The 25,458-nt window shown below is 43.5% G+C and overlaps 1 protein-coding gene across 2 annotated transcripts in view; it reads right to left on the bottom strand.

Annotated features, from left to right (window-relative positions):
• Positions 1–15,690, bottom strand: part of LOC140211967 (hydroxylysine kinase-like) — a 35,478-nt gene extending 19,788 nt beyond the window's left edge. The window contains exons 1-3 of one of the 2 annotated variants that reach the window (XM_072282256.1): positions 15,647–15,690; positions 10,592–10,928; positions 3,404–3,546 (exon numbers count right to left, since the gene is read on the bottom strand). In XM_072282256.1, coding sequence (XP_072138357.1) covers positions 3,404–3,546; positions 10,592–10,928 — 480 coding nt within the window. In that variant the 5' untranslated portion in view covers positions 15,647–15,690. Of the gene's footprint in view, positions 1–3,403; positions 3,547–10,591; positions 10,929–13,589; positions 13,910–15,646 lie in introns of those variants that run through there. The other variant, XM_072282255.1, reaches the window with a different exon arrangement.
• Between the last annotated feature and the right edge of the window lie 9,768 nt (positions 15,691–25,458).

Below are 25,458 nucleotides of genomic sequence, written 5' to 3'. Positions count from 1 at the left end.
CCAGTTGCAGAGGGATGTACGGAGGTCCAGGTTTCAGAGCTTTTTGATCAGAACTGTAGGAACTGTTAAATGCTGAGCTGTTGTCAATAAATGGCATCCTGAAATACAGTAAGTACTAGTATTAATAGACATTGGGAGGATGTGGAGACAAACCATTCAGTTTCAGTTTGTTCACACAGAATGGACTAAGACAGGGCAATTTTTTTAGATCTGGGATCATTGCTTGAGTCGGTGTGGAAGGAGATTTTAATCGTAGCTTTCAATAGAGAAGTGTATTTGAAAAGGCAATGATTGCCGGGCCTCATGGAATAAGCAGGGAACAGGACCTCCTATAACATTGTTGAGCTGGATAGTAGAACTCTGTGGCTCAGTCAGATTAATGAACCAAGATTTAGGACCATTATAATTTCATAAAATTGAACAGCACAGAAACATCCCAATATTCCACATGCAGTCCAACCAAAATTTTGTACAGATGCAACATCCTAACTTAATGAAGGCAAGCATACCAAATGACTTCTTCTCTCTCCTGTCCACCTGTATCACCACTATCAGTGAGCTATGCACACACATCTCCTTAGTTTGCTCTGTACATTAACGCTCCAGTGGTTCCTGCCATTTACTGTCTGTGCCCAACAAGAATTTGACTTCCCTGAATGCACACTTGTTAAATTCCATTTGCCACCACTCTGCCCAACCAACCAGATTATCTGTATCCTTAGACAATCTTCTTCACTACTTATGACTCCAATTGGCACTGCCATTATTGATCAGACCTCCTTCGATGAGTCAGGTACCGCATATGGCAAGCTACAGAGATCACAGGACTGATTCGTGCTGTACACCACCTGTTACAGACCTTCAGTCAGAGCAACACCCATCCACTATCTGGTTTATCAACATGCCCAGCAAAACTCAAGAGTCCTCACAAGGTGATCATGCAAGAACGATAGCCAAGGTTGTACAGTCCACAGTCACAATCATGAGTACTTCAGTAAACAACATCAGTTGAAGAGATTTTTTTAAAATCTATCAATACTCTAATCTAGTGATATCAATGAATCTCAGATTACAGATTAGTTTACAAGTGCAGTTGTCCTTTAAAAAATGGAAGTGCAGAAGTCAAACTGGACTGCAGTACAATTGAAACACAGAGATCTTTGACCCTCACTCTCAACGATCCAGCTGGCGAATGTACAGCTTCTGGAAAATAAAACTGAAGACCACAGAACAAGATTGCAGTACCAGAAGGATATCAGGGACTGCTCTATACTTTGCTTTACAGGAACATGGCTCGCACCCGCCATCTTGGATGCATTGCTGCAGCCGCTGGCCTCACCATTCTCTTCAAAGACAGGATGCTTGGACGTCATTCCTAACAACGCAACACCAGTGGAGAGGACCAAGAAGTTATGGTTGATGGAGGTAGAAGAGCATTTACAGGACTGCTTTGAGTCAATGGACTGAACAATATTTAGAGACTCATCTTAAAACTGAAGGAATATGCCACAGTTGTCATGGGTTTCATCAAGACCAGTGTGGATGAGTGTGTGCCTTTAAGAACATATCGGACATTCCTAAATCAGAAGTCGTGGATGAATCAAGAGACTTGTAGTTTACTGAGGGCTAGATCTGTGGCATTCAAGACCAGTGATCCAGAGTTACACAAAAATCCAGGTACAAGCTACAGAAGGCCAATTTAAGGGTGAAAAAACAATTCTGATTAAAGTTAGAAATGCACATCAGCTCTGACCGGGTTTGCAGGCCACTGCTTCTTACAAGGCAAAACTTAACATCATGAATAGCAATGATGCTTCGCTCCCATTTGAGCTCAATGCCTTTTATGCATGCATTGAAAGGGAAAATAAAACTATAACTTCGCAAATGCTTGCAGCATCTGGTGACCCTGTGATCTGTCTCAGAGGACAACGTCAGAACAGGTTCAAGAGGGTGAACCCCTGCAAAGGCGTCAGGCACTAATGGTGTACCTGTTAGGGCTCTGCAAACCTGTGTCAACCAACTGGCAGGAGTGTTCAACGACAGCTTCACTCAATCACTGCTGCAGTCAGAGGTTTCTATCCGATTCAAAAAGGCGACAATCATACCAGTGCCCAAAAGCAGGGTGAGCTGCCTCAATGACAATCACCCAGTGGCACTCACCTGGTGGTGCAATGGCATCAGTGCCGGACTCCGGAGTGAAGTCTCCCGAGTTGGAATCCAAGTCAGGCCAACCCCCGAGCATGCTTTCCATCTGTGCTGGGTTGAGCATCGAGCTAGCCACTCGGCCTCATTAAAAAAAAAGGGTCGAGTCAGGAATCTTCGTATCGTGACCCGGTTAATTCGAAAGGAGACCAATCCTGACACCACGCGCCAGACAAGAATGGCTGACTGTCTGTTGCGACACGCAAAGAAAAAAAACTCACATCTACGGTGACGAAGTATTTTGAGAAGTTGGTCACGGCCAGAATCAGTTCCTCCCTAAGCAAGGACCTGGACCCATTGCAATTTGCCTATCGCCACAGCAGATGCAATCTCTCTGGTCCTCCACTCAGTCTTGCTTGGATCATCTGGACAATAGCAAAACCCATGTCAGGCTGCTATTTCTTGATAACAGCTCAATATTCAACACAATCACACCATCAATTCTAATCAACAAGCTCCAAATTCTGGGCCACTCTTCCTCACTCTGCAGCTAGATCCTTGGTTCCTCACCAGGAAATGACAGTCACTACAGATCGGAAATAGCATCTCCTCCTCACTGACAATCAACACTGGTGTACCTCAAGGATGCATGCTTAGCCCACTGCGCACAAATTGTTGGAGACACTCAGCAGGTCAGGCAGCACGTATGGAAAAGAATAAACAGTCAATGTTTCAGGTCAAAACCCTTCAGCAGGGCTGAAAAGGAAGGGGATAGAAGCCAGAATAAGAAGGTGTAGGAGGAGTAAAGCTGGCAAGTGATAGGTGAGACCAGGTGAGGAGGTAAGTGGTTGAGTTGGGGGGGGAATGGGTGATGATTTGAGAAGTCGGGAGGCGATAGGTGGAAGAGGAAAAGGGTTGAAGAAGAAGGAATCTGATAGGAGAGGACAGTGGAATAAACTGAAAGAGGTCAATGTACCAAAAGTGGTGATGGACAGATCATCAAGATAAGGGAGGGGAGGAAAAGGAGTGAGAGGGCCACCAGAATGGGAGAAAAGCAAAAAAAAATAGATGGGGGTGGTGATGTCCATCAGCACAACAGCACTTAACCTTCTCCTGTCTCTTTCCTGGAGAAGGAACAATGATATTGAGTTATGCAGCTGTCATAAGAGAATGTGGCATTGTTGCAAGAATTAAGGCAGCTCAAACACCATTGCAGACCTGAGCACATTCAATCATTCAAAAGAGAAAAATATTAAGGTACCTCATGAAGCACCTTGTCCATTTGAGCAACAAACCTGCCAAGTTTGTAGTACATCTGATGATCCAAGGAGAACTTGGCAAGTGGGATTCCAGGCAGGTAATTGAGCAGCCTGACCACATGTTGCTTGCAGACATTCCCCTGCACTGCAATAGATTTTGCTTTTACAAATCCTGTTAATCCTCCTCTTTCTAAATAACATCACAGGTTATAACATCAGTAGCTTCAGTATCTTTATTGTGCAGACTGGATGCTGAAAGGGAGTTGAGTCAAACCTGTACTGAACGTGCCTTTGGTTTAGGACAGTCCAGCTCATGCAGAATGTCATGACCACATAGAAGGTAGGCACAAGCATGACATTAGCAGTTTAATTGGTAAATTTTATGCTTTGGGTGCACAAGGTTGGCTTATATTCCACAGTTTTAGAAAGTCAGAGGAACTGATTTGATAGTAGTTGTGTGATCTGAGAGAGAATATTGTTTAAACTGCCACTCAGGAGTGGGTGAGGGGAGGGGTGTGGAGACCCTGTGCTTTGTGAGAGTCCCCAGGGTAATGATCAATCAATCTATTAGGTAAGGGCATCATCAGTAATAGAGTCACGTGGGGAAATGAAGACATAATAGATTCTGTAGATGCTGGAAATCTTGAGCAACACACACAAAATGTTGGAGGAGCTCAGCAGATCAGTCAGCATCTATGCAGGGAAATGAACAGTTGACATTTAGTGCCAAGGACCACATCTAGGTCCGAAACTTCATCTGTTTATTTCCCTCCATAGATGTTGAGTTCTTCCAGCACTTTGTGTGCATGGGTAAATGAAGAAAGTATAAACTCTACCCAGAAACTGGTGTTTCCAATACAACCAGAGTGACATTAATGCTGCAATGGTAGTGAAAGATCACATTGATATCAGACCATTGACACATTATAAAGAACCCTCAAAGTCTTGCCACTAGGTGCCACTATTACCCTAACTCAGAATGGCAAGGCTCAGCATGGCAGTGAGACAACATCTATCACAGTGAACAAACCTCACTCACAGAAGAGCTGAAGAAACTTCATCAACCATCAAAACCAAATCAACGCTTTTCTAGCTGTCACAGTTGTTAAGGACTTTGAATGTTTCTAAATGAACTCTATTATCAAAAATGGCAAGCTGACTACAAATTATAAATGTTTGATCAAAAATCATCCTTACCTGCCATGCATAAATGTGCCTGCTAAACCTGCACCAGATTAGAGGCAGCATAAAGTCATTGGAATGGTGGAGGGTCACCATGATTAGGTATTTGTCAGTTCCTCCAGTTGAACTCTGTCTTTTTGTGTGTTTCCCCCTAGCCGTCATTCTGTGATTTTGTATTGCCATGTGCTCTTGTTGTTTTCATGCCCCTGTTCTCCTGTCCCCACTCCTGCTCTACTCCGGCCCCTGCATTAGTGAGTACTCCACCTCTCAGCTGTTCTTCATTATATTACCTGTTTTGCTGCCACCTGTCTCATTGTGCTCCACCTATCATCTGCCTCTCTGTTTATTGCTGTGTATTTTAGTCCTGTTTTCAACTGTTTGTTGCTAGATTGCGCCAGTGAATTTTCCTGAGCCTTTCCAACAATCGTATCTGAACTCTGTCCATTTGAATATTGACTCTGCCTGTTTCCCGATTCTAGTTTTTGGATTTCTCTGGTATTTTTGATCTCTGCCTGAACTTTGACGCCGACTTTGTTGCCCCTCTGGATTTGCTACTCAGTAAATATCACAGTGTGTACAGTACTTGGTCTGCGATTGGGTCCCTGCTTCAGCGTCCTGACGGTATTATACATCATCCTGAAATAAATATTATTTGGTGTTTTTTAATAAAGAGGTGATCATGTTAGAATCTATAGTCTATCCCTGGGTAATGAATGGCTTCCATTTTAACAAAAGTCTCTAAGTTGATTTTGTCTACGTCAGAAAGTACACTAAAAACATTCAACATTTCAACAGTGTTATGATGAATGGTATCAGAAACACACAAAACAAATCAGAAAGAATGACTGCTAAAAGTAGATACGGAGAGAAAATGTGTATGTTGAACTTCTGAATTTAATAATATTATGAGAGCTCATTTGTAGGTTGGTATACCTGAAAGTTGTGTGTTTATAACCAGCGGACAGCCTGTAATTTTGTAATTGATTTTTAATAGCTCTGATTTTTTTGGTAATATACTGCAGGTCATTTAGAATCACTTAAGATGAACTGAACGTTCCTAGACTGTTTCAGGGACTCTGGTTTGATGTTTTATATTTGTCTTTTCATGTGTTTTTTCACTGTAGAAGGCACATGGAATTTCTCTGTGTTTCTACTGGAGAGACTAAGGTTTCTGGCAGTGACTGAAAACAACAGCTATCATCTCCAGATGCCTGAGTGAACTACTTCCCTGTTCAATGAGGTTCCAGTACAAATATACTCAACTCCACACCACCCACCCCCCCACATCTCTGTAACTTTGGCAATCTAGTCTTGTTTTGGCTCATCCTGTTGGTTAAAATCTCAGGCATTTATTTGTGATCAGTAGGCATTTTACCCCAATCATCTGCATTGCTCCATTGAGGTATCATCCAAAAGTCACTTTCCCGAGTCCTCAATGGTGCCAAGTCCCGTTCAGTTACAGTGAGTTAAGGTTTCAGTTCTTACATTCAAACTTCTCCCTATCCCTGTGAACTCCACCAGCCCTATTAGTCTGCACACATTCACTCCTAACCTCTTACACAAGCCCTTGCTTCAGGTTGTGACAGACAACAAATCATATGTCAATGTTTAACAGCTACCTCTTTAAGTTGAACACCAGAGTGCAAAGCTCTAAACCTCCTTCCCGAGTAAACTTCTTGGCTTCTGTACTCCCCCTCTCCCCAACTCTCTCTTCTTATTTAACAAATTCCTAATAACTCATTGCTTCACCAGTGATTTGGGAACATATGTTAAAATCTTATATTGATTGGCTCAAAGTTTATTTGACAACACTTCAGTGGGGGTAATATTAAGTGACCTCCGCTCACTGATTTCACATTTGTGGTTTTACCAAATCCACTTGACTCTAGACTTTGTCACAGCTTTGGTTCAAGTTTTAGACCAAAGATCTAAGTACCAGAGGTGAAGAAAGAGTATCTGCCCTTGGCTGACATGGCACCAAGGAGCCTCGGCCAAGCTGAAGTAAACGGGCATCACGCACACTCCATTGGGATGCAGTCATACTTTGTGATGGGGAAAGTTGCTATGGTTCTTGGAGGCCAATCATCCCCATCCCAGGACATTGTCTCAGAATTTAACCCTGATGAGAGTTATATACAGACCCCCAAACAGTAGTAAGGGTGTGGTCTACAAATTACAACAGGAGATAGAAAATGCATGGCAAAAGAGCAATGTTACAGTAGTCATGGGGGATTTCAATATGCGGGTAGATTTGGAAAAATTGAGATTGGTGCTGGATCCCAAGAGGGGAATTTCTAGAATGTCTATGAAATAGTCTTTTAGAAGAGCTCATGGTTCAACACACTAAGGGATCAACTATTCTGGATTAGGTATTATGCAATGAACTAGAATTGATTAGAGAGCTTAAGGTAAAAGTACCCTTGGGGCATGTGATCAGCATATGATTGAATTCACCCCAAAATCTGAGGAGAAGCTAAAGTCAAATGTATCTGTTTTACAGTGGAATAAAGGGAATTAGAGGTATGAGAGACAAGTTGGCCAAGATTGATTGGGAAAAGAACACTGGCAGGGATGACAGCAGAACAACAATGCCTCACATTTTTGGCAGCAGGAGGCAACTAAAAAAATCACTAAGGGAAAGATGGAATATGAAAGTAAGCTAGCCAATAAAATTAAAGAGGATACCAAAAGTTTCTTCAAGTAAATAAAGTGTAAAAGAGAGGCAAGAGTGGACATCAGACCACTGGAAAATGTTGCTGGAGAGGTAGTAATGGGGGACAAGGAAATGGCAGTGGAACTGAATAAGTATTTTGCATCAGTCTTCACTGTAGAGGTCACTAGCAGGGTCAGCGTTCAGAAGAGTGTGAAGGTGTTGTTAGTAGAGAGAAAGTTCTTAGGAAATTAAATTACCAGGACCAGATGGTGTACACCCCAGGGTTCTGAAAGAAGTGGCTGAGGAGATTGTGGAAGCATTAGTAATGATCTTTCAAGAATCACTATATTCTGGAAGACTGTGAAAATGGTAAATGTTACCCTACTCTTCAAGAAAGGAGAGAGGCAGAAGAAAGGAAATTATTCACCAATTAGTCTGACCTCAGTGGTTGGGAAAATGTTGGAATCCATTGTTAAGCATGTGGTTTTGGGGTACTTGGAGACACCTGATAAAATATGGTTGGCTCAAGGAAAAAGCTTGCCTGACAAACTTGTTGGAATTATTTGAAGAAATAACAGGCAGGATAAGTGAAGGAGAATCAGTTGAAGTTGTGTATTGGATTTTCAGAAGGCTTTTATCAAGGCGACACACATGAGGCTGCTTAACAAGTTAAGAGCCCATGGTATCAGAGGAAAGATACCAGGATGCATAGAGCAGTGGCCGATTGATAGGAGGTGAAGAGTGGGAATAAAGGGAGCCTTTTCTGGTTGGTTGCTGGTGACTAATGGTGTTCCACAGGGGTCTCATTTTACATTATACGTTAATGATTTGGATGGTTGAATTAATGGCTTTGTTGCAAAGTTTGCAAACAACATGAAGACAGCTGAAGGGGCATTTAGTTTTAAAGAAATAGAGAGGCTTAAGAAGGACTTAGCCAGATTAGGAGAATGGGCAAAGAAATGGCAAGTGGAATACAATGTCAGGAAGTGTATGGTCATGCACTTTGGTAGAAGAAATTGAAGGGTTGACTATTTTCTAAATGGAGAGGAAATACAAAAAAGTTGAGGCGCATAGGGTCTTGAGAGACCTTGTGCAGTATTCCCCAAAGGTAAATTTGTAGGTGGAGTCTGATGTGTGGAAGGCAAATGCGATGTTAGCATTCATTTCATGACGATTAGAATATAAAAGCAAGGATGTAATGTTGATGCTTTATTAAGTATTGGTGAGGCTTCACTTGGAGTATTGTGAGCAGTTTTGTGCCCCTTATGTTAGAAAGGATGTGCTGAAGCAGAAGAGAGATCAGAGAAGGTTCGCAAAAATGATTTCTGAATAGAACAACTTGTCATATGAAGAGTGTTTGATGGCCTGTATTCACTAGAATTCAGAAGACTGAGGACTAGCCCAAATGAAGCCTATCAAGTGGTGAAAGCTCTTGATAGAGTGGATGTAGAGAGGATATTCCCTATGATGGGAGAGTCTAAGACCTGAGGACACAGCCTCAGAATAGAGGGGTGTCTTTTTAGAAGGGAGATGAGGAAGAATTTCTTTAGCCAGAGTGTGGTGAAACTGTGGAATTCATTGCCCCAGGCAGCTGTGGAGGACTAGTTTTACAAATATTTAAGGCAGAGGTTGTTAGATTCTTGATTGGTCAAGGCATTAAAGGACACAGGGAGAAGGCAGGAGACTGGGGCTGAGAGGAATAATGGATTAGCCATGATGAAATGGTGGCACAGACTCAATGGGCCTAATGGTCTTACAACTTCCGTGAGACTCTGTGCTCGGATTCACCATCTTCTGCTGTTTCATCAATGTCTTCCCTTCTGTTGTAAGGTCAAATGTAGGGATGTTTGTTAACAATTACTCACTTTGAAACTTGGCACGATTAGCAAGTTTGCTGTAAATCAGGGGCTCTTGTTGATAATAAAGTAGGTTATAATGAATTGAAAAGAGATCTTGATCAGTTAGGGAGATTGGCTGTAGATTGGAAAATGGATTTCAAATTAGGTGATGCTGTTAGGTGGACAATCCAACCAAGGTAGGACTTGTACAGTGAATGACAAGGCACTGACAGGTGTTGTGGAACAGAGAGACCTGGAAGTACAAGTGCACAGCTGACTGAAACCAGTTGCACAGGTACACAGGGTGGTGAAGAAGATATTTTGCATACTAGCATTGAGTTCAGCAGTAGGAACATTATGTAGCAGTTGTGTAAGTCTTAGGTGAGGCTGCACTTGGAGTATTGTGCACAGTTTTGGCCACCCTGTTACGGGAAAGATATTGTCAGTTTGGAGAGGGTGCAGCAGAGATTTATGAGGATGCTGCCTGTACTAGAGGGACTGATTTATAGGGAGAGGTTAGCCATGCTGGATGTTATTCCTTAGAGCAAACGAGAATGAGGAGTCTCCTCACAGAATTTCACAGCATCATCGGGGCACTGATAATGTTGAGGAACATAGTATTTTCCGCAGGGCTGGGAAGTCCAAAGCTAGACGGGACAGATACAAGATAAGAGGGGAGAGATTTAAAAGAGACCCAAGAGGTAACAGAGGGCAGTGAGTGCCTGGAATGGTCGAGGTGGATACAATTGCAACACCTAAGTAGAATATGGATAGGTACATGGAGGGGAGTGGGCTGGAGGGTTATGGGCCAAACGCAGGTAACTGGGGCTAGCAGGGAGGATGCTGTGGTCAGCCTGTATCTATGCTGTATTGTTCTATGAGTGCTTCATTCAGTTTACAGACCCTGGACTAATAAACCATTCAGGCATTTTTAATCGTGCTTCTATTGTTGGTGGTAGACATGGAATTAATCAGCGTCTTCAAGATGGAAACAGAGACGTCATTCAGGGAGAATATATTTTAGAGTACTGGAAATAGAGCAGTAAAAGGGGATTGAAATGACTGGACTAGCATGGACCAGATGGGCTGAATCATCTCCTCCTATGCCTTAATAATTCTCTGATACCATGAAGATGAAATGCATGTTAATATTTTAATAGTTTTCATCAATTTACATAAATAGAGGAAATGTCAGCGAGCTGGTAGAGCTTGGAGCATGGCCTACCAGGTTGGTAACTAGAGAAGGACCGGTGTTTTAAGGTGAAATTCCTTCCTGTGCTGTGCAGAGCCACTCCAGTCTACAGATGGCTTCAGGAATGTCTCCTGGATAAGTTCAGGAAAGAGAGTCATGAGAGGGGAGGGTCACTGCTCACTGAGGAAGGCACAGCAAACTCTGCAGGCCAGGCAAGGCATGATGGGATGAACCGCGATCTCCTATGAGTCAGCTCAATGTATGTCAATGCTTCAATTTAACTTTGGCAAGAAGGCAGCACAAGAGACCAACAAAGGAAACTTACTAATCGTCTCCAGTGACATAATCCTGCCATCTGTGGTTGAGATGGGTGTTGGGGAGGGAAATCCTTTCTGGTTCAAAAGCATCATTGCGCGTGTTTGTGCTTCCACTAAATCTACGTTTCGGCTAGTGGCCGTGTTCATCGCTTTGAAAACGTAGCTCCTCCTCGGATGCTCGCTTGCCTGGGTCTCAGATACCAGGATGTGAAAGTTCTGGTCAACGTAGCTGGGCAATGGTTGGACTTCTGAGACCTTCAGACAGTACAATCTACCGATGATCTCCACCACCTGGGCCTCAGTCAGTGAAGGTTTGATTAGAACGGCTTTCTCCGAGTTGGACATCTGCGAGACAAGAAAACATTGAAACAGGTAAAACAATGCACCAAAGCCTTTATCCTTACAAAACTTTTTGATGCAAATACTTAAGTTAGAGCACTGCAATGTGGGGGTAGTGGACTGAAATTCAGCAAAGAGGCTCCTATATGATTTAAATAAATTGGGTGACTGGTCAAATGTGTGCCAATGCAGTTTAATGTCAGTTCATGGAATGTTACCTACATTGGTTCTGAAAACAGAAAGACAGTAGAAAAGAAAATAGCAAGCATAGCAAAATCTGGATTTTCTTGTACACCTGTTGCTGAAAACTAGGTTCATGTCCAGCAAGCATTTACAGAGGCAAATGGCGTGTTGTCCTTCATTGCCACAGGATTGGAGTACAGGGGCAAGCACGTTTAGTGCAGGCATACAGAGTTTAGTGAAGGCCCCTCTGGAGCTTTGTGTGAAGATTTACTCTCCTTACCCGAGTAGAAATGTTCTTGTCATGGACAGAGTGCAACCATGTTTCACCGGACTGCTTCCTGGAATAGCAGAGCTGACAGTAGATCCATTAGGGGGAATGAGAGGATCTCAGTGAGACTCATCAAATTGTAGCAGGACCAGATAGAGAGGATAATGAGAAAGTGCTCCCAATGGCTGGAGATCTGTAACCACCGGTCACAGCCTCAAGACGTGAGGTATAACACTTAGAGCTAGTTCTCAAGAAGTTTCTTCACAAAGGTGGTGAACCTCTTGAATTCTCTAACATAAGAGGCAGTGGCAGCAATAAATATGCTCAAGGATATGATGGATATATTTCACAATGACAAAGGTGAGCAAGGGATGGCGAGGGGAAGATGGAACAGGGTGCCGAGTGGATGATCAGCCATGTTGAATGGTTGAATGGTGCTGAAACTCAAAGGACTGGACAGAACCATCCTGTGCCTTCTCACTCTTTCTCAATACTTCTGTCAAATGGCAAACAGTCCCAGTTACTGGAAAACAGCTTCAGTGTTCACTGACTGATCAATTTCCTCAAAGTTAAATTAAAGTTTTAACACAAAATTTGACTGTCAATTGCATGGGACGTACTCTGATGTTAGGAGCAAAACTGGGACCTTTTTTGAGATTTCATAGATCGTGAATTTAAAGTCACCGATTCACAGGGTCTATACTAGGAGGCATCCAGGGAAAGGAAAATGAGCTGGTGGACAGTGTGATTGGGTTGCAGAGTGATGTAGCTGTCTCCCTGCGCCAGCCAACTGGCTTCAATCCCAGCCTCTGATGAAGGAACATGGATCAGTGTTATTCACCCTGCTCATTTACGTGTCTTACGAAAACTCTGTGCTGTGTTGGCACTACAGGCAACAAAAAACAACATTCAACAACTATACAGAAAAAAAGAATTATGTGAAAATAAGCTTAAAAGTATAGAAATGGAGTAAAATATACATAAATACCAGCATATATTTACAATGCAACAGCATTACAAAAGAGTGATTCAATGGGTTTACTGCACAGTGCAGTGACTGGGGATGGGGAGGGAATAATGACAGTGTTTGATCAGATGAACTGCCTGGGGGGTGAGGAGAAACTTTTAAAATGTTGTGAAGATTTTGTTTTCATAGACCAATAGTGCTTTCCAGAAAAGAGCCGTTCCTTAATAAAAGCGTTCTTTCCAATGCTGTCTGTGTGGAATTTGCATGTGTTCCCTGTGACCATGTGGGATTCACCTGGGGGCTCCAGTTTCCTCTCACAGATTGGGAGAGTAATTGGCTGCTGTAAATAGTGTGTGAGTGGTAGAATCCGGGGGTGAGGGGAGCTGGTGGGAAGGTGGGCAGAATACAGTAGGGTTACTGAGGGACTAGTGAAAAGGGATGCTTGATGGTTTGCACAGATACTGTGGGCCTGTGCCTGTTTCTGTGTGGTACAATTCTATACTTCATGATGAGGAAAACAGAAAAGGAAAAAGAGAAGCCTAGAGGACAAGGCTGAACTAGGTGAGATTAACAGATTGAAGTGAGAAATAAGGAAGAGATGGTGCAAATTGTCCAAGGTCCAGGTGATGGTTGCAAGAGCATAAACTCACCCAGAGGGCAGCACAGTTGGGCAACTAGTAGAGGTACCACCTCACTGCCTCAGAGACTCAGGTTTGGTACTGACCACAGGTGCTGTCAGCGTGACTGCAAGGGTTTCCCCAGGTGCTCTGGTTTCCACCCACATCCCAAATATGTGCAAGTCCAAAAGTTGATGAAAGTTGCCTTTGATAGTGGGTGGCAGTGGGAATGAGTGAGTTGTGGGGCTGGAGTTGATGGAGGAAGAGAAATTGAATTAGTATTAATGGGTATTTGATGTTCGTATTGTTACGTACCCCGTAACTGGGTTGCTAAACCAGCAGAAATGGACCACTAGTTAGAGTCTGGTTTACTAGAAACTAATAAAGTTTTATTAAAGAAATAAGTAACACAGTACTCTAATTGTAAGGATATAAATGCAACAGGTTAGCAATGATAAAACACACATGTACACAGAACTAGGGTAATAGGAATCAACCAAGCTCTATCCCAGTCTAGGGGTAAAATGATTAGTCTTAAGTGACGCAGAGTTCAGTTCAGCTTAGTGCAGTTTGCAGTAATCGCTGTTGTGCCGTTGGGGAGAGAGACAGATACAAATTTGATTCAAGCAGACCTTTGATGTTCTTCGCAGTTGGCTTTCGGGCGGACCCTTTTATGTCCTCTATCCCGCTGTGGTCACCGACTGTGACCCCTCCATTCCAGATACGACTGTTCTTCCGCGGTGAACCCGGCACCCAGGCAAGGGCGGACACACACACCAGGTTCCCGCCGATCGTACCTTTTCACCCTGTGAGTCTATGGTCAATTCTCGCGAACCGGTCCTCCAAACACCCACCAACTTGTGGGGACACACCGCTCTTCCAGGGTCTTATTATCTCGTGGTGTGTCGTGCCTTAGCGAACCTGTTCTTTTTATCCCCCTGCTGGCGTATCGCCTGTCCATCAAACTTCAAACAGTTCCGGTTCAAAGCAACCAGTCTGTCAATATTCTGAATTGTGTCTCTTTTCGTTAATCTCTCTCCTCTCTCATTAACATTTTGAACATTTCTCCATTGTCTCCCTTATCTCTCTCTCATTAGCAACAATCTTCTGATGACTTGGTTTGTCGTCACAGTATGTACACTATTTGGGGGTCAAATGACTGATGTCTACACGATATAATACTAATCAGGAAAAGAGTGAACTGAAAGGAAAGAAGCTGTCAGACGATTCTACTATCATTAAATTATGTTGAAAATTACATTCTAAAATCCTTACACAAGATGAGAAATGTCTGATTGCACTGGTAAACAAAGAAAGACCACGACATGATTTCTTGGCTGTTGTTGAAATTAAATTTAATTTCTATAGATTTCATTTCATGGGCAAAAAAGAGATGAGGAGATTGCATGTCCTCTCTTCAGTGAGGCTGACGTCCAAAGGGTTTAATTCTCTGTTTTACTGAGGAAGGTTAAGTAAAGTGGCCTCTGTGTCCACACTGACTGTTTGTCTCTGATAACAAGGTCAGCTGTTAATATTTAAGAGTGTATTTTTTTCAGTATCTTATCACATTCCTTGTATAAGCCAAATACAATCAGTGGCATCCTTTCACAGCTCTGTGAAATTAGTCAAACTTTTCCCTGTAGTTTGACCAATGTTCTAAGGCTTTTTCACCTGGCCTCCTGTTTCCAGTCTGTCTCCCTCATCACAAGTTGCTTCACCTCTTGTTCAACCATTCGAACCTTCCTCAGGAACCAAGCCTCGGTCTTGAGGACCTTGCGTTTGAAGTGAAATCCTTCTGTTTTACCTTTGTAATTTCAGAGAGATAATAGTTCCCCCAATTCTCGTACATTGTGCCGCTTAGATATGGGCAGCTGACAATATCTGAGTGTGGGCACTTCTTCATTTTCACTTTCCTGCTGGTCTCCCTACACCGCCTGACTAGGTCATACTGAACAGACGTGAACCAGTTAATGTGGAACGATGCGGACCTTGCGCTCAACATCAGTAAGACCAAAGAGCTGAATGTCAACTTCAGAAAGGGTAAGACAAGGGAACACACACCAACCCTCATAGAGGGATCAGAAGTGGAAAGAGTGAGTAGTTTCATGTGCATGGATTTTAGTATTACTGAGGCTTTAATCTAGTCCCAACATATCGATGCAGCTATAAAGAAGGCAAGACAGCGGTTATATTTCATTAGGAGTTTGAGGAGATTTGGCGTTGTTGTCGTTGAAGGCGGTTTTATTATTCACCAACGTGTTACAGGACGCAAAGAGCCGCTGTAAAAAAAAAACAGCACTTCTTGGCGTTCTTCCGAAAGGCAGATTCAAATATTCATTGAAATTCCTTCGGCTTCTAACTGCTAAATGAAATGTACAAAGTTATAAAATAGCCGACTTGATTTCGAAAGCTAACGGGATAATGACCATCAACAAGAGCTGCGAGAAATAAAATAACAATCCAGATCAGGCAAGACATAACACTAAAAGCTGCCGAAGGGTTTCGGCCAGACACGCCGGCAGTTTGAGAAAATGGGGGGGGGGGGGGAAGCTCTGAGCAAGGTCAGAATAACAAGAACGAACGCAATTAGAACACAAATAAGTTAATTTTAATTTAAAGCGATCATAATGTTGCTAAATGTATTGATTACGATTTGGCAAATTGGTTCAAGGTCTCTATAGTTACTCACAGTTCATTCCCACATTGTCTGATCACCGCTTTTTCAATCCTCCCAATTTACTTACGCAATGAATTTCCGATAACACTCTCTAATCTGTTTTTGTAAATCTTCCCAACTTTATCAAGATGCCAAGACGACCTTCAACTGCCAAACTGTGCTTCCTTTCTCCTTTGCTATTACTCAGAGTGCGTCCCGTCCTGCTCTCGCTTACCACAGCATAGAGAACCTTTAAATAATGAAATGCTAAGATTTATCTTTGCAAACATCGCTGCCTTTCATGTAATCAATCCTGTCATATTTTGATGAGTTATAATCTTATTTTGTTTTCTGGGTAAGTTAACACTGTTACCAGTTTGATTTTGGCTGCCTTTAACGTTTAGATATCCGTGTATCTGTCCGAGTTTCCTCTCCTGTGTTGGAGTCTTACTGCAGCCCCGTTTATGTACTTTTAAATAATCCTCGAGCATGTCCAGATCGAGAAAAGACAGGCTCAGCACTTCATTCCTATTGCAGCTGTTACGTACCCCGTAACTGGGTTGCCAAACCAGCAGAAATGGATCACTCGGTTGGAGTCTGGATTACTAGAACTGAGAAAGTTTTATTAAAGAAACAAGCAACACAGTACTCTAATCAAAAGGATAATAAATGCAACAGTTCAGCAATGATAAACACACATGTACACAGAATTAAGATAACAGGATCAATCAAGCTCTATCTTTGTCTAGGGGGTAAATGAGCAGTTTCAAAGTGACGCAAAGTTCAGTTCAATTTAGTTCAGTTCAGTTCGCAGTAATCGCTGCCGTGGGAGATGGACAGTGGGGGCAAGGAGAGAGAGAGCAAAACGAATGAATATTCAAACGGCTTCCACACAGACCTTCGATATTCTTCGCAGTCAGCTTTCGGGCGAGCCCTTTGTGATGTCATCTGAGGTCACCGACCGTGACCCCTCCGTTTCCAGATACGATCGTTTCTCTGCGGTGAACCTGGCACCCAGGCAAGGGTGGACACACACCAGGTTCCCGCCGATCGTGCCTTTCCACCCTGTGCGTCTATGGCTTGATCCCGCGACCAGCCGTCCAAAACTTCCCACCGACTTGTGGGAGACGCACCGCTTCCAGGGTCTCGTTACCTCGGGGTGTCGTGTGTGTCCTGCCTTAGCGAACCTGTCCCTTTTTATCCCCCTGCTGGGGTATCGCCTGTCCATCACTTCAAACAGTTCAGGGTTCAAAGAGGGAGCCGATCTTGACAGCTCTCCTTCCGTTAAACTCTCCCGTCCCTTCATTAACATCTCCAAATGCTGCTCCATTGTTTTCCTTATCTCTCTTTCTCCTGAATCAGGTGGCAGTCCAACTGCTGCGCCCACTGGTGCCAGCACAGGAATGCTAACATCTTAATCTATGTGTATTCTCGTCACACAGCCAACTGAATTCCTCCTTTACAAATAAAACCTTCAGCTGAAAAAAGGACCTAGTGTTTTCCTGGCGTACATGACGAATTAACTGTAGTTGGGCTTCCGCCTAGGTACAGGTATCGATTATAACCGCCGTTTCGAAGACAAACTTTGCCATCTTCATTTCTGATACCTGATGACGATGGCAAGGTTTGTCATTGAAACGTCGATTATACTCCGATTCTACACCTGTACCCGGCTGGAGGCCTGAGAAGAGTTTATTCATTAAACATTCAGCAGTCTGTTCAATTTACCATTTCTCTCAGTGGGACCAATTTCTTTATCCACTGCAATCCTCTTGTTTGCAACAACAGAACCTATCCTTTGCCTATTGTCTCTGGCACCAGGTCGACATCACACCTTTTAGCTGGCATGAACACTGATCCAGAATATGCTTCAAACTCCCTCCTTAATCAATCTGAATAATTACAGTACTGACGTTCGAGAACATCCGGGTCACAACTGAACATCTTCCAAACAATTCCGAAATGAAGTTCCTCTAGTTTAAATAACGCTCGATTTACAGTTCTGACCACTGGTCACGCAGTCACTTTCTGGTATGACCATTTCCCTCTAACTAGATCTTGGAATAAACCCTTTCCTTTTTCGCAAGCTGAGCTGTAAAGAACAATGTCAGAGCGATCGATAAAAACTCAAATTTGTTGTGAACACAGAATCATCATATTTATGTAGAAAAGTCATTTTGTTGTCGCCCTGCTGATCAAAACGAGATTAAAGTCACAAAGATAGACGTTACTTTGTAGTCGCAACTCCCATTTGCTGTTTTACACCGGAGTATTTTCTACAAACTGGAGGAGTTCCGGGAATTTGCTTATTTGGCTTCAATCCAAAATGAAGTCACAAGAATTCTACACTCCAACTGATTTTATTTAACCATCTGTTGCGGGGGAACAGCAGACTGTCACGGTGGACGCTGGCAACGACTGAACCCAGGTGTGGAGGGACGGCAGACTCCGTCGCGGTGAGCACTGGCACCCAGCAGACTCCCAGAGAGAGACGGAAACGGGAGGTTCTACAACAGGAATTCCAACAGAGCATCTCTGGCACAACCAAGTGACGCTGCGAGACGAATCATTCTAAACACATAATGACTCCGCGACCCGCGCTAATTGAAATTCCGAATTAAATGATGAAAGAGTGAGGGAAATAGGTGCCAGTCAGAATTAAGTTGATACGATTAAACAGAACGCACAGGGGTTTAACGCTGCAGACCCTGAGAGCCATTGTCTACATAGCTGGCACAAGAATATTCCCGGTTACAGGAAGGCGGGGTCGATTTTATACTTGAGTAGAAAACAAACAAGTGAAACGTAATCCAATCAATTGTCCGATGATGTATTTGGGGAGGTGGAATAAGGTGTGCGAGTGTTAGCTAGATGTGAGAGACTGAAGTGTATGGACGAGGTGGAGGAACGAGGAGATCAGAGTCATGCAGTGTGGAGGTAGACCCCAGAGCCCAATGAGCCTGTGCCGATCACCATTCAGACAATCCCACTGCATTGAGACACCCATTAGATTGCACTACCACCACACACTAGAGGCAATTTACAGTGCCCAATACACCTACTGACCAGCACACTTCAGGGATGTGAGATTTTACTATGGTGTCCAGGGAAACCCACACAATCACTGGGTGAGGGTGCAAATTCCACCCTGGTATCACTGGAGGTGGGGATCAGTCCTGGTCTCTGGAGCACGAGGGCAGAGGCACTATTAGCTTTGCCGCTGGCTGCCCGCAGTGCAGATCTTTAAAGTTGGCAAGATAGATCAATAAAGCATAGAGTAGTGAGGTCAGCATGAAACTGCTCACGACAGTAGTCAGGTTGCACCTGGAGTATAGCACTTGGGTCAGATTACCAAAATGCGTTCAGGTTTACCCCTCTTAGCTATGACAAAAGTCTTTTCACTCCATTCCAAAACACAGAACAGCCCTTTGTAAAGGGGCCTAAGGGGACATTGGTGAGCGTCATGGCCGACGAAAACAAGCGAGGCGGAATGTAGGTCAACAGGAGCCCAAGAGAGCTGTACGCCATGATGGGACATAAGACTATGTGAAGAGGAATTGAATTTACTGAGGAGGGTGGAATGCTTCTGAGAGGCTGACCAGGCAGTCATGGTGTCAGGAATAAAATCACCAGGCACTCATAATGGCTGCCAAAACTACCGCGCCTTCTGCGAGGATGCAATGGCCGAGACAGTCAATGGTTGACAATCCAAAATGGCATTTAGCAGGGTTAATAATCAAACCGTGTTGGCTTTAGCGCTCAAAAAGTGTGCAAGATGAGATACATATTCAGATTTGGACTCATTGGCAACAAGTATGTCATCCAGTTAAACAAAAAAACAACCCAAAGTCTTTTAATACAGAATCCATTGGCCATTGGAAAGTCTGTGCTGCATTTTCAGCCCAAAAGGCGAGTGCAGAAACTGAAGTCACCAAATGGGTTTATCACAGCTGTTTTGGGAATGGCCTCCAAGCACACTTTGGAAAAATTAACTTTCCGGCTAAACATGCCAAAAAGTTTAGGATGTGTAGGACTAGGTAACGATTGGTGATGGTGGCTTTTTCAGGCGTTGCTAATCATCACATGGTCAGCAACCACCATCGCTCGTTGGGACTATATGGAGGGGCGAAGTCCAGGCGGTGTCATGGTCCGGTCCGTGAAGTCCACATTCTGGTTCACAGTCTGGTCCATCGATTCCTTATTCCGGGTTTTCCTGTTTTCCCTTGTTCCATTGAGTGCCTTAATTGAGGCACCTAACTCTCGTTTTGGGCTGGCACATAAATACCTCTCAAACCAAGGACTCCCTGCTGGACTGTACTGTTTCCTTCCCCTTCCTTCTGAAGCCTTGCCTTCATCCCTGTCAAGTTCAACTGCCAGAGCGAGACCAGAGCCTTGCCACGCCAAGATAAGCAACTATCTATCTTTGAGTTTGGAACAATCTCTTTGTGTCCCTGTGTTTAATGTCCGTGTCAAAGAAGAGTCCTGGCCCAAGGTCCTGTTCCCAAGGATGGGTCCCGGCTCTGTGTTCTGTGCTCCTGTGTTCCAAGTTCCAGGCGCCATGTTCCAGCCCTGTCCAAGTCTAAGCTTTGTGTCCTCATCCAGCCCAGGAGTACCTCACCCAGCCCGGTGCTGGAGATTCCTCGTCCTGTGCTGGAGTACCTTGTCCTGTCCTTGCCAAGATCCTAGTCCTGAGTCCTAGCCTAGACCTGGGTTCTGGTTCCGAGTCAAGACCCAAATTCATAGAAACATAGAAACATAGAAAATAGGTGCAGGAGTAGGCCATTCGGCCCTTCGAGCCTGCACCACCATTTATTATGATCATGGCTGATCATCCAACTCAGAACCCCGCCCCAGCCTTCCCTCCATACCCCCTGATCCCCGTTGCCACAAGGGCCATATCTAACTCCCTCTTAAATATAGCCAATGTACTGGCCTCAACTGCTTCCTGTGGCAGAGAATTCCACAGATTCACCACTCTCTGAGTGAAGAAGTTTTTCCTAATCTCGGTCCTAAAAAGCTTCCCCTCTATCCTCAAACTGTGACCCCTCGTCTGGACTTCCCCAACATCGGGAACAATCTTCCTGCATCTAGCCTGTCCAATCCCTTTAGGATCTTATACGTTTCAATCAGATCCCCCCTCAATCTTCTAAATTCCAACGAGTACAAGCCCAGTTCATCCAGTCTTTCTTCATATGAAAGTCCTGCCATCCCAGGAATCAATCTGGTGAACCTTCTTTGTACTCCCTGTATGGCAAGGATGTCTTTCCTCAGATTAGGGGACCAAAACTGCACACAATACTCCAGGTGTGGTCTCACCAAGGCCTTGTACAACTGCAGTAGTACCTCCCTGCTCCTGTACTCAAATCCTCTCGCTATAAATGCCAGCATACCATTCGCCTTTTTCACCGCCTGCTGTACCTGCATATCCAATTTCAATAACCGGTGTATAATGACACCCAGGTCTCGTTGCACCTCCCCTTTTCCTAATCGGCCACCATTCAGATAATAATCTGTTTTCCTATTTTTGCTACCAAAGTGGATAACTTCACATTTATCCACATTAAATTGCATCTGCCATGAATTTGCCCACTCACCCAACCTATCCAAGTCACTCTGCATCCTCTTAGCATCCCCCTCACAGCTAACACTGCCACCCAGCTTCGTGTCATCCACAAACTTGGAGATGCTGCATTTAATTCCCTCATCCAAGTCATTAATATACATTGTAAACAACTGGGGTCCCAGCACTGAGCCTTGCGGTACCCCACTAGTCACCACCTGCCATTCTGAAAAGGTCCCGTTTATTCCCACTCTTTGCTTCCTGCCTGCTAACCAACTCTCCATTCACATCAATACCTTACCCCCAATACCATGTGCTTTAAGTTTGCACACTAATCTCCTGTGTGGGACCTTGTCAAAAGCCTTTTGAAAATCCAAATATACCACATCCACTGGTTCTCCCCTATCCACTCTACTAGTTACATCCTCAAAAAATTCAATGAGATTCGACAGACATGATTTTCCTTTCACAAATCCATGTTGACTTTGTCCGATGATTTCACTGCTTTCCAAATGTGCTGTTATCACATCTTTGATAACTGACTCCAGCAGTTTCCCCACCACCGACGTAAGGCTAACCGGTCTATAATTCCCCGGTTTCTCTCTTCCTCCTTTTTTAAAAAGTGGGGTTACATTAGCCACCGTCCAATCCTCAGGAACTAGTCCAGAATCTAACGAGTTTTCAAAAATTATCACTAATGCCTCCACTATTTCTTGGGCTACTTCCTTAAGCACTCTAGGATGCAGACCATCTGGCCCTGGGGATTTATCTGCCTTCAATCCCTTCAATTTACCTAACACCACTTCCCTACTAACAAGTATTTCGCTCAGTTCCTCCATCTCACTGGACCCTCTGTCCCCTACTATTTCTGGGTCCTTGTCCAGGCTCTGGTTCCGGAGTTTCGTGTTCCTAGTCCAGGCTCCTCATTCCTAGTTGCAGTCCGAGTCCCGTGTTTTTAGTCCAAGTCCTAGCCCAGGCCCTGAAACCTAGTCTCGTCCAGGGCCTGTGTCAATGTCCAGCATCGTTTCTTCCCCACTCACCTTGCTATCTTGATAAACCTAGTCTTGTTCCTAGCACTTCGGTATCTGTGTCTTGCATTTGGGTCTGCCATCAACACCAACCTTATGACAGACGCCTACTCAACCGGCGTACAATGCCAAGGGTAGAAGGCACCAATTTCTTCCTCTGAGCTTGCCATTGTGGGTGCATATACTTGGATGATAGAGATGTTGTTTTCTTGTCCTTTTAGTTTGATTAGCATCATTCTGTCTGAGATATGCCAGTGTCCTAGCAGGCTCTTGGATGTTTCTTTGTCTAAGATGATTGCAACACCCTTTTCGTGTTTATCTCCACCAGAGTATATCATCCTGTAGTCACATGATTGGAATACTCCAGTGTCTTTCCATCTTATTTCACTTGGGCCGAGGATGCTGACTTCTAGCCTCTTCATTTCTTATTTTACGTTTTCTAGCTTACCGTCTTGGTGCAGGGTTCGAACATTCCAAGTGGCAATTCGCAGTCTCTTGTTCTTGCAGACAGTAGTGGTATGACGAACCGGGCTCACCTGTCTGTTTACATGATATCCCGTACCGAGCGAGGTGTCCGCACTATTTGGAAGTGGGCTGCCATTGACGCTGTTGTCTTTTACATTTGTGTATATATTAACCATGGTTGTACTAGGGATGAAATACAAGAAGTAGCTTCCCCTTGCTTGCTTCCGATGCAGTGTCTTTACAAGACGCGTGAACCTGAACATTGTCCTATTAAAGGGATCTACTGCTCAGCGTCTGAGAAGCAGGAACCATCGATTGTGTTACTCACAACTTGCCTTCTGCTTCATCCACCACCTGCATTCCGTGGCTTCACTGTAACCCAAGCAGGGAGGCTGACAGGTGCTACACCTTGCCAAAGGGTGACCTGTTGAACCACTAGATTATCAACAACTACAAAACAACCCTCATCCGAAAACAGAATACACAATCAAAGTGAAAAACCATTTTTAATTGCTGCAGGATGAAGGAGGCAAATCTTCCTGGGACATACTGAAGGAATCCATGGTTGAAGCTGCAAAAGAAACCATCCCCATGAAAAGAACGGAAAAGTAAGAAGAAATGGATAACTGAAGATATAATACAATTGATGCAACAAAAACAGACCATCAAACCAAGAGACAGCGAAGAATACAAACAACTTGATAAGACAATAAAAAGAAAATGCAGAGAAGCTAAAGACAGATGGCTAAATGAGAAATGCCCAGAAATAGAAATGCTACAGACCCATAACCCTGGAACAAAGTTGATGCACAGTAAGATTAAAGAACTAACGGGGAAATGACCTTGCTCAGCAAGTGGATGCATCGAGGCAAAAGACGGCAGCATAATTATGAGCAAAGAGGAAATCCTAAACAGATGGTCAGAATATATAAAAGAACTTTTTTGAAGACCAATGAGGAGAAAAACCAAACATAAAGAAGAATCTTGAAGGACCTTGCATTCTAAAATCAGAAATTTGAGCAGCCATAAATAAAACAAAACATAACAGAGCAACTGGTCCAGACAACATCGCTGTTGAAATGATACTGGCCTTAGAAGATTTTGGAATAGAGAAAATAACAGAAATAGCAAATGAAATCTATGATCATGGGGAGATACCTGATGATTTAAGTAAATCAGTATTCATCACACTTCCAAAAAAAGAGGAAGCAACAGAACGTGAGTTATATCATACAATAAGCTTGATGAGTCACGTGGCAAAAATTATTCTCAGAGTAATCATGATGACAGCGAGATGCTGTATAAAACCAGAAATCAGTAAAGAACAATGCGGCTTTGTAGAAAACACTGGAACAAGAAATGCAATTTTCATGCTATGGATGATCTGTGAACAAGCCATCCAGGTACAAAAAGACATCTACCCATGTATCATTGACTATACAAAAGCTTTTGACACTGTCAGACACCAAGATCTTCTGGAAATGCTTCAAGATCTTGACATAGATGGGAAAGATACACGTTTCTTAAAAAACTTATACAGGAACCAGACAGCATCCATCAGAATAGAAGGAGAAGTGAGTGAGTATGTGAGTATCATGAGAGGAGTCAGGCAAGGTTGTGTCTTTTCGCCAGACTTATTCAACCTGTATAGTGAAAATATCTTGAAGTATCAAAGGCATCAAAGGATTCACAATTGGAGGCCATAATATAAATAACATCAGATATGCTGATGACATCGTACTAATAGCTGACTCAGAAACAAAACTTCAAGAACTACTCACACTCGGGGGCGTCACGTGATGACGTGGGATTGAGACGTGTAAATCCAGCTCTCCCGCAACAAATCAGTAAAGTACCGTTTAAACAAATCAAAGTTAGTAAATATTTTCTGAAAACTGTTTATAAACTTTGTAAGACTACTTTACGATATGCCTCCTAAACCGCAACAAAAGAAGTCTGCTGTTGCGAAGTAGCCGCGAGATGGGAAGAAAAAAGGGCCTACTGCAACGATGGAGCTTCGGACTCAGGTTGGATCTCCTTCAGTAGAACAGGGAGCAACGGCGGTGGTAACGGCTTCTTCGAAGAAGACACCGGAAATGCGCATGCGCAAATCGACACAACACAAACTCTAAGAACCGACAGCCACTGCAATTGAAAATGACTCCGAGTCAGAATTGGATTCTGCAGAGAACACAGATGAAGAAGAGGAGGAAGAATTGGAAGTAAAGGAGATGATAGAGATATGAGAGAGGCTATATTGCAGTTAACAGCTGAATTAAGAAAAGTAGGAGAAGAGCTTAGAGATACGAAGATGTGCTATGATAAAGTTATGGCAAGACAGGACAAAATGGATAAGAAGCTTCAGAAGATGGAAAGAGCAATGGGGCATATGAATGATAGAGTGGAAAAAAACAGAAAATGATCTGCTTGTCTGGAATTCGGAAAGAAACCGACTCTTGGAGAAAGTGGACATGTTGGAAAATTTTAGTAGACGTAATAATATTAAAATTGTTGGTCTTAAAGAAGGTACGGAAGGAGATTAACCAATAGAATTTTTTCAAAGATGGATCCCGGATGTTTTGCAAATGGAAGAGGAGGTTCAACCAATTGAAATTGAGCGAGCACATAGAGCTTTAAGACCAAAACCAAAAGATGACCAATATCCACGATCGATTTTAATAAAATTCTTAAGATTTCAAGACAAGGAAAGGATTCTACAGGCAGCTGCTCGAGCTGCCAAAGATAGAAAAGGGCCATTGATAATTAAAGGAAACAAAGTTTTTTTCTACCCT

Source organism: Mobula birostris, chromosome 18, assembly GCF_030028105.1.
Source record: "Mobula birostris isolate sMobBir1 chromosome 18, sMobBir1.hap1, whole genome shotgun sequence".
NCBI classification, from domain to species: Eukaryota; Metazoa; Chordata; class Chondrichthyes; order Myliobatiformes; family Myliobatidae; genus Mobula; species Mobula birostris.
This window is presented reverse-complemented; position numbering and strand designations above follow the sequence as displayed.